Source organism: Amblyomma americanum, chromosome 2 (genome assembly GCF_052857255.1).
Source record: "Amblyomma americanum isolate KBUSLIRL-KWMA chromosome 2, ASM5285725v1, whole genome shotgun sequence".
NCBI classification, from domain to species: Eukaryota; Metazoa; Arthropoda; class Arachnida; order Ixodida; family Ixodidae; genus Amblyomma; species Amblyomma americanum.
Genome location: NC_135498.1, coordinates 224,121,900 through 224,134,411, shown reverse-complemented (window position 1 = coordinate 224,134,411; position 12,512 = coordinate 224,121,900). Strand labels below are relative to the sequence as shown.

The 12,512-nt window shown below is 47.7% G+C and overlaps 1 protein-coding gene across 14 annotated transcripts in view; it reads left to right on the top strand.

Annotated features, from left to right (window-relative positions):
• Nucleotides 1–12,512, top strand: part of LOC144122196 (polyamine-transporting ATPase 13A3-like) — a 738,347-nt gene that overhangs the window by 36,474 nt on the left and 689,361 nt on the right. For all 14 annotated transcript variants that reach the window (XR_013312846.1, XR_013312843.1, XR_013312839.1 and 11 more), the window contains exon 2: nucleotides 10,305–10,510. Coding sequence is in view for 6 of the 14 variants with exons in the window: in XM_077655777.1 (XP_077511903.1) it covers nucleotides 10,433–10,510 (78 nt within the window). In the remaining 8 variants the exon portion in view is untranslated. The remainder of the gene's footprint in view (nucleotides 1–10,304; nucleotides 10,511–12,512) is intronic.

Below are 12,512 nucleotides of genomic sequence, written 5' to 3'. Positions count from 1 at the left end.
GTTCTAGCACTTTTCCGGAGGTGTCGATCAATGAAATAGGGTGGTAATTACCAAATTGCAGTCGGTTGCCACTTTTAAAAACCGTAACCACGCGGTAAATTTTCTATCGTCTTGTACTATGCCCGATTCAAGAGACTTATTAAATATTATTATCAAAAACTTGGCTAGTATTCCAGCGTACATTTCAAGAAAGGTAGTGGGAATATTATCAGGGCCGGGGGACTTATTGGTGTCTAGCTGCAGGAGTAGTTCTGCTATTCCTTCTCTGCTCACAGTAACACTTCTTTCGAGACTTCAGACAGCAATTATTAAACTTTGTATTAGATTTGGTAAACACTCTTTGGAAGTAAGTATTTAAAACATCTGCTATCTTCTTCTTATCTGTAATGGCAGAGTCGTTGGCAATTATCTTGTCAAGTTTTCTAGTTCTTTTGTTTGAGATAAACTGCCAAAATTCGCTGGGATTTTCTGTCACAAAACGACCAAGCGTCTCATCAAAGTAGCGCTGTCTAGATTCCTGTATCAGTGACACAAGTGTAGCTTCAGGCTGCTAATGATAGAAATGGCAGCGCTTTTTTGTCTTCGATATCGTTCCGGCTTGCGTTTAACGTGAATTATTTCTCTAGTTATTCAAGGACTTCTCCTATCTACCTCCTATTTTTCTATCTGGAACAAAGTTGTGCATGCAGAAGTGGCAGATAGACCTAAACCTTATCCAAAGTGTATTGACATCACCACTATCGAATGATTGTAGTGAATCTTCTAGATAGGAAACAATGCTAGGATGATCCGCTAAAGCAAAATGTTTTACCGTTACGATCCCGGAACCAACCTTCAGGGATCGACGTGGAAGTGAGCAACAAAAAATTCCAACTTATGGTTCGAGATTCCATCATGCACTTCAGTAGTGCAGTTTGTTATGCTATTTGGACAAAGGATTAGGTCGAACACTGAAGCTGTTGATTCAGTTACACGAGTGGGGAGTAGAACCACCTGCTTGAGATTAAAAGCTAACAGCATGTCCAGAAGAGTGTCTGCACTTAGTACTTCATGCGTGCCAGCAGACAGCGATTCCCAGTTGACATTTGGAAGATTAAAATCACCAGCTGTAATCATGTGGTGTCTTCGGGATTTACCTAGCTCAAGTTCAAGTTCAAGTTCAAGTTTATTTTCCTTTCTTACAAAGGAGGAGCCGGGACTAAAAGCTGTGGTAACAGCTTGACTGGAGGTCCCGACTCCTTGAGACAGTGGCAGTACAGAAGGAAGGCGAGGGTCACATCATTTACATCAATTAGTAATGTCATGGGTATCCGATGCAAATCCACATTTACGCGAAGCGCGAACACACATGCAAAACAAAAGTCGCAATACACACATGTACTCAAAGCAAATGTTTTACATCACTAAAATATACTAAAATATATCATGTCTGCTTCTTTCACAGATTGAAATTGTCTCGGCAGTAGTCACGGATATTGTGTTTTGAATTTCTGGTAATATCAAAATTGTCATGGATTAGTTTGTTTAGCAAGAGGGGAAGGTTGTAACTTAAGGACTGGTTCATAGAGTAAGTTCTTGGTGTTGGAGTGATCCAAGTTTCTTTGTATCTAGTGTTACGGCAGCTGTTATTTTCTCTCAGTTGTCCAAGTACAATAAAGGGATTGTCACGTTGTTGTGAAGAGTATTTATAGCATAATAGAAGCCTGTAAGAGTATAACGCGAAGATTGGAAGGATATCATACTTTATAAAGATATTTCTTGTGGGGAAAATGAATGGCACATTTGCTATGGACCGGACGGCTTTTTTCTGCAGCAAATGCAATCTATGAAGATTTGTTACCCCTGTTGTTCCCCAAACCAAGCTGCAGTATTGGATATGACTTAGTACTAACGCGTTGTAGAGCAACATCTTTACCCTTACTGGAAAAATATCTGATCATTAGCTGATCATACAGTTTCAACATAAAGTCATGGTGAATTCCAGGCGCTCGGTAGACACAAACGATAACAATAGGACTACCACAAAAGTCAATTTGACACAACAAGCTTTCATGCTCACTGTCGATGGGAGGCAGAACATAAGATGATAATCCATATTTAACCAGAATCGCAACTCCGCCTCCCCTCGATAAGCGATCCTTGCATAGCCATGTAGGAAGGTGGGAAAATGCAGCTGATAAGCACATGAAGCCGCAGCCAAGTTTCAGAGATAACCACCACATGAGGATCATAAGAAAGTAAAACATGCTCAAGGCGTTCCGGCTTGTTGCACACACTTCGCGCATTCAAACAAATAAGGCGAAAATCTTTCAGCTCAGTCAACCCGTTATTGTCAAGTCGTCAGTGCTCTTCTGGCTGCTTCGTGCTGCGCAACAGCACCCTGCAGTTCTTTTCATCCACCCACGCATATAGGTTGTCATTTATCCGCAGTTTGTCATAGACCAGCTTTGCTTTATCATTAGGGCGATGATCGTGTTCAAAGGACAGCCACAATTTTCCTTTTCTGCTGTGTAACGTATGAGTAATCGTGCAAAGCTGATACCCCAGAATCCTTGAGTTTGGAACAGTTTTGAAAGGTTGCAAGCTTTTCGTTGTAGTTAAACACGCTGAAAATTACTGGCCGTGGTCGATCTTAGTGGGGTTTGCCAATTCGGTGGATACGCTCAACTGTGCTCACTGAGACACCTAGTTTATCTTTATATACTTTTCGGAGGACTTTTTCTTCTAAATCAGCTTTCGTACCTTTTGGGCTTTCTTTAATACCAAACACCACTACGTTGTTCCGGGGAGCGCGGTTCTCGAAATCCACCATTTTCTTTTCATGTATAGCCAAGGCTTTTTGCAGATGCTTCACCGATTCCTCAAGTTGCCGTAACTTTTCTTCGTTAGCTTTGCATAATTCCAGAAGCTCGTCTAGTTTTGATAGTTTTGAGTTTATCTCAGAAAGTGTTGCATCGCGACTCGCGTTACCCGCCTTCATTTCCTGCAATTCTTCCAGGATTATGCTCATTGTTTCCTTTTGTCCGGGACCTGGGTTAGGCTCAACGTCCCCGCACACAAGAATCAAGAATCAAGGCCAGCAGTCAACAATCATGCAAAGAAACTTCCGAGGGCACGGTAGAATCACAACTGCATAATGGCTGGAACGAATGGAACAGTATGGATTGTAGAAACCTACCTGCACAACCAGCCAGGCAAATTTAGCCATGCTGCTCTGAAGAATGCTGCCGTGTCCTCTGAAGTTCATAGGGCGATACGGAGGTTTTAAAGCATTGTCTCGTGACGTCGCTGTCGCGGAAGCCTAGTGGTGCCACCTGATCATAGTATCTTGAATTCCGCGTTGGTCATCGTGAAAAGTCGCTGACATGAGGCACAAGCGTTCGTTGTCTCACGGCGCATGCACAGCCAGATCGGGCTTGGCTATATATGTCACTTTTGTGGTATTCAGCAGCAGAAGATATGCTGGGAAAGCATAGAAGCGAGCAAATAAATTCAAAGACAGCAGAGGACTGTTAGAAACCGTTCTAAACAAATTTTTTTACACCACACAACAACCACCACAAATGCACAACAATAATAGGATAAATATTAATGAAAAACGAGCGTCACAGAATAAGACTGTGTTTAACCGTAACAAGTAGTATTTCAATATATCCTTAAGAATGAGAGATGATGTCATAAAAGTCATCATAGGGTATTTAAGAGAGAACTGTGCTGGTGTAGAGGACTTTAAAAAAGAACAACATTGGAGGGAAAGTTCACCGGAAAGGAGGCAGAGTTCGCCAGTGCACTCATGAATGCCAGGAGAAAAGGCGTTAAAATTAAATATCAGATATGATTCAAAGGCTTCCCTGGTGTGACGCGTCAGGAAGCCAGAACAGTGCCGCTTTGAAGCTTCCAAAAGGATGGACTTTCGCTGTTGTGTGTCTTGAGAGAGGCGGACCTGGTAGTGATTGAATGTGTGCTTTGTGGTTATATTATTCTCAATCGCAAGGAAGCTGAAATGCCCTTGAAATTTTTTTATTCAAGGAGATTTCACGTTTTTCTTGGCGCTTGAGCCCTGTGTTTAGGCCATAATAGCCTCAGTTGCTTTTGCGCCTTATACCTCAACAAAGCACAACATTCATATTGTGAGCCTTCTATGGGTCATCTTCTTTCGCTTGTACATACCACCATCATCATCCCGCGGTTCCGCCTGTGGCACGCGCCCCGAGTTCGCCTTTAGAATAAATGCCAGACACGGCCGTCTTGCCGTCTTGGCGTATCCTTCTTCCACAAGCGTCGTGCCGTCTCGGCTTAGCCTTCCTTCACAAGTGGTGGACGTAAAATTCGATCCCCTTGCTCCCTTGTACCCTGCCTCTCGCTGGAGCTGCGTTCTGGTCGCCGTTTCGCACCTACCACCATCGTCATGCCAACCGAAGACAACCCCGACCCTGCCGGTTCTCCAGCTCGGACTCACCTGCATCGCCCCCTCCGACCGCGCCCTTCCGACGAGGCGACCCGCCGATGTTCGCTGGTTGTCGAGACGAAGACGTGGATGACTGGCTCTACACCTATGAACGCTGCAGTGCCTACAACCGGTGGGACGAAGATTTAAAATTCCTCAACGTTCCTTTCTACCTCATTTAGGTCGCCAGAAACTGGTTCATAAACCGTGAACCCCACACCAACAACTGGCCCACCTTCAAACAGCAGTTCCGTCAGTACTGTGCCGACTAGGCTGTTCTGACTGATGTCGCCAAGAAAAAGCTCGCTTTCGCTTTCACGGTCCCGATGAATCCTATGCGTCTTACATCGAGGACGTACTTGCGCTTTGTCGGCGTTTTAGTCCCACCATGCGGAAACTGACCGCGTCCACCACGTGCTGAAAGGAATCAATTCTGTGGCTTTTAACACCCCAAATCCACAAAATCCTTCAAGCGTTGATTCCATCATTACCACCTGCCAACGCCTCGACCAGCTGCTGTCCTCCAGCTTTCAGCCCGGCCTCACTGCGGCCTTGACCTCTGCTGACCTCGATCTGCGAAAACTAATTCGAGCTATTATGCGCGAAGACCTCCAGGTCGTCAGATCATTCTGCCGCCACGGGTGCGATAATATCTCTCGCGCCTTCTAATGATGCTGGTCTCTGCAACATCGTTAAAGAAGAGTTGGCAGCAATCACCCACCCTATCGCATCCGACCCTCCTACTCCCCGCCCAGTGCCGACCTACGCTCAAGTCGCTGCATCATCCCCTCGCTTTGTCCACCCACCCAGACCGGTACCGACGTACAACCACATCAACGCAATGACGACGGCTCAAGATGCGCCATCCTATTACGCACCTTGGCGCCCCGTTCGCCCAGTGTGCTACTACTGTGGAATTAGAGGACATATCTCCCGCTTTTGTTGTCGACGCCTTCAGGACGAGCGCCGTGGTTACGCAGCCTTTGAGAGTGAGCTACCTTCTTCCTATTATCAATGCCGGCCTTCTTCCAGCCCGCCTCGCCGATTCTCTCCGCCGCCGGTACCCTCGTCTGGACCTAGCGGGGCCCATGTTTCCCGACGCCAGTCCCCATCTCTATATCGCCGCTCAGTGTCACCACTCCGACCCGCTACAGCTCTCCCTTTCCGTCACTCGGAAATCTAGGCGATTCAGTTTCCAGAGGTGAAGCTGCACTTTGCTAACTCACTAAAAGTCCTCCAGATCGCCCATTCAATATGATTTCTGTTTTAGCGGACGGATTACCTGTCGAAGCTTTGATCGACAGAGGGGCTGCAATTTCTGTTATTCACGTTGACTTGTGTTGCCATTTGTGAAAAGTGACGACACCATATGATGAGCCTGAACTTCGTGGAGCAAGTGATGTCACACTGCGCCGTTCCGCGAAGTGCACTGTGCGCGTTGTTACCGACGGTATCCGCCACCATGTTCAGTTTGCTTTACTCTCATCCTGTGCGCATCTGATGATTTTTGGATGGGATTTCTTGTCAACAGCTTCAGCGTTAATTTCTGCTCGCGACCGTGGCATCCATATGACAGACAGTGATTTTTCATATGATTCTTCCGGCCGACATGTAGATGCGGCAGAATACAAAAATACCAATGCCTTTGCAGTTGTGGTTGTGAACGAGAATGGTGACCACATCGTCTCGGCGACAATCAAAACGAAATCCTCTGAAACGGCAGAAGAGGCGGCTATAGCCCTCGCCCTAGCACATACCCAAGGGAGCATCATCCTCAGCGATTCCAAAATGGGTATCAATAATTTCGCTAAAGGGCGAATTACAAACACCTCCCTTAGAATCCTTAACGCAACCAAATTCTCACCAAATTATTCCGAATTGATATGGGTCCCAGCCCATTCGGGGAATCCGGGGAACGAGGCAGCCCACAATAAAGCCCGAGGTTTCGTCGACCGGGCAGTGGATGAGTCTGGCTCCCTGAATTTCACGAAGGACTCAATGATCACATATCATGATCTCACCAATCATTTCAAACTAGAGAGGAGAATTTTCCCCCCTCCAGACAAAAGACTTACTAAAGAACAAGAGGTTACGTGGCGTCGTCTACAGGCGAGATCGATACGCACCCCATCACTCCTCGCGCACATTTATCCAGATCTTTACAACCCAAACTGCAAACACTGTGGCCAACGTGCTACCTACGATCACATCCTGTGGGACTGCAAAATAGAGCCACCTCCGGGTGATCTAGTTACAGCTCCTTCTCTCGAGCGGTGGGAGACCGTGCTGGCTAGCTCTGACCCCAGAACGCAAGTTTTGGCGGTGGAGTGGGCTGACAAAGTCGTCGAGGGCTATGTACTCTCGACCACTTAACGCGACCTCTTGCCAAGCTCTTCCCGGTGAATAAAATGTTTTACAATCAATTCCGGCCGACATCATCCCCTCACTGCCGCAGCTGATCCAGTTTTGCCTCCTCAGTGCGAAAAAACTGCTTACCGTTGTTTCTGACCGCCTCACTTATGGGGATGTACTCAACGCACCATCTCATTGTCATTTTGCACGTGAAAATTGCCTTCCCGTCAAGTCTTGTCAGGTTCTGCAGCTGCTCAGCGATCATAGCAGCCATAAACACTTCACGCGAATCACTCGTGCTACCTGAAGGAACTTCCCTCCCTTGCGTAGTGGATGCTAAACCTATGTCCCTGAGGTGCTCACTGCGCCTCTGCATCAGTAACCTGTTTTATCAGACGCCTCTCTTACTGTTCTATCAAAGACAAATAATCCGAACCTCACGCTGCACCAACGCCAAGAATTGCTCACATTGCTTCGCAATCACCGACCCATTTTCGATGCCAGTTCACCACTGGGCCGGACTACTGTTTCATACCTCCGAATCTTTACCAAAGGGAACTAGATCGTACGGTGACGGCCTTATCAGGTTTCTCTCTCCGAACAAAAAGTGACTGAAGAAAATATCCTTGATAAGCTACACAGCAATAATATTCGTCCTTAAACGAGCCCATGGTCCTCACCAGTAGTGTTGGTTAAAAAAAAGAGACCATTCGGTACGATTTTGTGTTTTCTACCGCGCGCACAACAAAATTACCCGCAAAGATGTCTACCCGATGCAACGTATTGATGACGCGCTTGACTCTCTCCAAGGCGCCGAATATTTTTCTACCTTGGACCTACGTTCAGGTTATTGGCAAATACTTATGCACGAGGCCGACAAAGAAAAAAACTCCTTTCGCACCTCCGGATGGATTTTAGGAATTTAATGTTATGCCCTTCGGCCTCTGTAACGCACCAGCAACATTTGAAAGAATGATCAATACTGTACTTCGTGGCCTCAAGTGGAGAACCTTTTTGTGTTACTTGGAATGCATTGTAATGTTTTCTTCAACTTTTCACGACCATCTCAGGCGCCTGAATAATGTTCTCACGTGCCTCGCTTCAGTGGGCCTTCAGCTGAACACGAATAAGTGGCACTTTGCAAAGAAGGAAAGTAAAATTTTGGGACATCTCGTTAGCCACGATGGCATTCGTCCAGACCGTGACAAAATCATCGTGGTTCTGAACTTTCCTCGTCCTCAACGGACTGCAGATTTGCGCAGCTTTCTCGGCTTGGCGTCCTGTTTCCGGTGCTTTATTAGAAATTTCGCAACTATTGGTGCTCCACTTCAAGAAATACTTAAAGCGCGCAGCAGTTTCGTGCGGACTGACCAGTGCGGCACTGCTTTCAGCAACCTCAAGCACGCCCTCATATCGGACCCGGTCTTTACCACTTCAGTGACCCCGCTCCAACCATCCTGCATACTGATGCCAGTGGTCACGGTCTCGGCGCTGTACTTCTGCAGTGCGACGCAACTTCGCTTGCGAAAGTGATTGCGTTCACCAGCCGGACCATGACTCCAGCTGAGAAAAATTACACCATTACCGAGCAGGAATGCTTAGCAGTCGTCTGGCCAGTCCAAAAATACCGCCCTTACCTACACGGTCGCCACATCACAGTTGTGACCGATCACCATGCTCTTTGCTGGTTGTCTTCGCTAAAACATTTGGCAAGACGGCTTGGCCATTGGATTCTACGCCTACAAGAGTACCATTTCGACATCATTTATAAATTTGGTCGCCAACACAAGGACGTTGACGCGCTTTCTCGCTGCCCACTTTCGGAATCAGCCTGCTGTTTTTCTACGCAGTGCATTTCCTCCTCTGAACAGAGCCGACCCTCTCCGGCGCACATCAGAGCAGTTTCTTTTGACGACTCCGACAACAAAAACGGTCTGCGCTCGCAGCAAATAGCCGACGCCTACTACCGTCCCCCCATCGACCGCCTTACTGGCGCTTCGCACACACCCAATGCCCGGCTCCGCCGACACCGACGCAACTTCAAGGTCGAAGATGGCATCCTACGCCGCAACGTATATTGCCCCGATGGAACCCGCTGGATCCCAGTCGTGCCGCGGGTGCTTCGCCCCCATATCCTAGCGGCTCTCCATGATGACAGTACTGCCGGACACCTAGGTTTCCACAAAACATACGACCGCGTGAAGCGACGTTTCTTTCGGTCTGGCCTATCCTCCAGAGTTGCTAAATACATCGCTTCCTGCCTCCTGTGTTAACGTCGCAAACGCCAGTCTTTTCCAACCGCTGGCCTCCTACAACCCCCTTCCCTGTCCCGGCGCGCCGTTCAAAGTCATCGGCATCGACTTCTATGGTCCCCTGCCTCTCTCCGATCGAGATAACCATTGGATCATCACAGTTGTCGACCACCGTACGCGATACGCGAGACAGCACCCGTGCCCACTGGCTCGGCTTAAAAGGTTGCAAATTTCTTTTTGTGATCTATTGCATTGCGGCATGGTGCTCCCTGGGTGCTCCTAAGTGACCGCGGGAAGACCTTGTTATCGACAGTCATTGCCGAAGTTCTTCACGTATCCTCCACGCTTCATATGACAACCTCAAGCTACCATCCCTAGACCAACGGTCTAACTGAGAGTTTTCATCGCACCCTATTGGATATGATCTCCTTGTACATGACACCGGATCGTCGAAATCGGGACACTATTCTACCGTTCGTCACTTTCGCCTGTAATACAGCAATACAGCGGCTACCGGTTGCTCTCCGTTCTTCGTTGTTTACGGCCGTCCTCCCACCACAATTTTGGACAGCTCATTCTTCTCTACGCCTGAATACACCTCCACATCAGTACCTTCCCAGTGCGTCTCCCGTGTGGCCAGATACCGTCACCTTGCTCGCCTCAACACTGAAGCCTGCCAGAAAGACCGCAAAAGTCGCTACGATTCTACTCAACCTCTGGTCTCTTTCCGACCGGGTGACGAAGTGCTACTTTACACACCACTGCCCATCCCCGGTTTTAGTGACAAGTTTACCCACCGCTACCTTTGTCCCTACAGAGTCATGAATCGAACTTCCCCAGTGAACTACCGTGTTACACCTGTTGTTCCCCCAGCCGATCGACGCCACCCTGGTACTGAAATTGTCCACGTTTTCCGTTTGAAATGCGCCGCGGTGCATCGGTTGCTTAGGAGCAGCCATCCTTGTGTGAGCCTTCCATGGATCATCTGCTTTCACTTGTACATACCACCATCATCATCTCGCGGCTCCGCCTCTGGCGCACGCCTCGGGTTCGGTTTTAGAATAAACGCCAGGCACGGCCGTCTTGCCGTCTCAGCTTAGCCTTCTTCCACAAGCGTCGTACCGTCTCGGCTTAGCCTTCCTTCACAATATGAATGTCATTCGTATTGCTCTCTTGAAATATACTTCCCTCTTGAGAACCGCATTTAACACACACGTGTCATCCATTCCGGTTCCGCATGGCTTTTTTTTCAGGCTTTCTTCTACAGAGTACGCTCGTCACGACCCCTCATTGCTGCTTGTCATCCGCTCCTTTTCGACACCGACGCGCCTGGTTGGTCACCAGAGAGAGACCGGGCGAGGCGCCTCGTTGAACAGCTAGCATGGGCTACGAAGTCCTGCCGCAAGACGAGATCCTTGGTTTCGCAGCTCTCATTCGGGAAGGCAAGGAAGAGTATTTGGTGCGTATTTTGCTTTCTTTATTATGGTGGGTTTCATTGCTTGGTACTTTTTCTGTTAAAATTTTAGTTGTTTTAATGCGACAGCATTAGAATCCAAATCATGCTATTTCGCGTTCGGCGTCTGTGACAAAAGTCGCCCATTGGTCAGAGAGGAAACCTGACCATGTGACCTCGTCAAAACCTGTCTATTGTGGAAGGCGGAATCCTGCGAACTTTCGTAGGTGAATAATTAATTCAATTAAATAAATCGAATTTCCAACCCGGCCACCGAGACACTTCGAATCATATGACCATGGGCACTCTTTCGTTCGTGAGAATAGTTTCTGATTGGTCGAGAGGGCCAGTACGTCTGAAGCTTACGATGAGAAAGGTGGTGAGCAAGCCACAGAGTAAGAGCGAGACAAACAAGTTGGAAGAGATTCTCGGCGGATTCGCTCATCGCATGATTGCGTGAGTGCAAATGCAGTACGGTGCCAGTGAAAACATGGAGTACACAGTGACAGAACTGGCAAAGGCGCATAAAGATTTAGCAGTAATGTTGCTTCGGATGCTTTAATATCCACTCTTAAGGTGAATTAAGTTTCCCCATATCTTTTATTTCGGTGTGCTTTTGCCTTTAAACAATGAATTTCGAGACACGTGTTCTGTTTACGAGACAGTGTCGCCGTGTTTTTCCGTGACCTCTCTTATAAGGAGTCGCCTAGCAGTGCAAATAAACTGCAGTCACTCACTCACCAGGAACACAAAAAAAAATTGATCCGCAGATAACGCAGCTCCCTAGGTCCCTCAGTAACAATCATCCAGTTGTCTTTCGCTTCCTTTTTCGGCCGTATCTGCAAGTAGTACGCAAGGCTCTCAGCTATCTTGAGACGGTCCACATCACGCGCTTGTGTAAGACATAGGGCTGTACTGTTGCCGAAGTCGGCCCCATGACAGCACAAACGGTGGCTGTTTCGCTGCTGGGACAAAGCGGACTGAAGAAGTCCGCTGCAGAGTTATCTCTTACCTCAAGGTTTACCTCGCTTCTCCACTGTTGGTTATATCGAAAGGAGCAACAGTGCCTGAAAGAAGAACAGGGGCATCCGCCAGGTATGGAGCAGAGTTTCTTACACACAGCATTCGTAGCAGCCCTTGTGGTACTGCCTGCCTATATGGAATCAAGGCTGAAAACTGGTCTAGTTGGTTGTACACCATTAATTAATAAAGAATGGCGCTATAGACGATGAAACATAAATATTTCTGTTTCTGTGTCCTCACTACAGCGCTAAACTTTTCTTATTAAAAACCAATATGGAACCCCAGCGCTCCAGCTTCCCCGCCTAGTTTTGAGCCGCCAAGCAGCCATCGCCGCACTCTTTGATAGGATAAAGGCCGTGGCTAAAACTGCGGAAGGCGGCCGAAAAAGCGCCAACACAAGCGGCATACCGCAGAATTTGAGAGTGCCCTATTGAAGAGGGCTACGATAACGGTGTTTTAGACATGTTTTCGTCGTGGCCGCGCTGACAAGAGTGGCTAGAGAGATACATTCAAGCTGATGGGCGAGTACGAGAAATCCGCATGCAGCTCATTTGGTCGTTCTTTTGTCGTGCAATCTTTAGTGTACTAATTGCAATGCGGCTTCGCCAGTCGTGGCGCATGTGAGGTAACACGTTTACTCAATAATGCGCAGGCCAGACGGCAAACCGTGTCAGCCAGAGGCCGACACTCGACAGATCAAGTATTTTGTCGGGAGCGCCAAGAGACGTAGTGAACTATCGAGCACGTCTCGAAATTTTTCCCCCCAACATACCACTGCGACGCTCCTGCAGTCAGTCCTCAAAATTGGTTGAGAGGCATACTCTCTAAGAGTTGCCAGCTGCATCCAGCTCGAGGAGATAAAATACACGTCGCTTCAAGAACACTATTAACGATTTTATTTTCCAGTTGCTTGAATGTTGGTATACATACCACGATGTTTACCCGTGTGTTATATGCCTACAACCACTGAATATTTTATAATTGA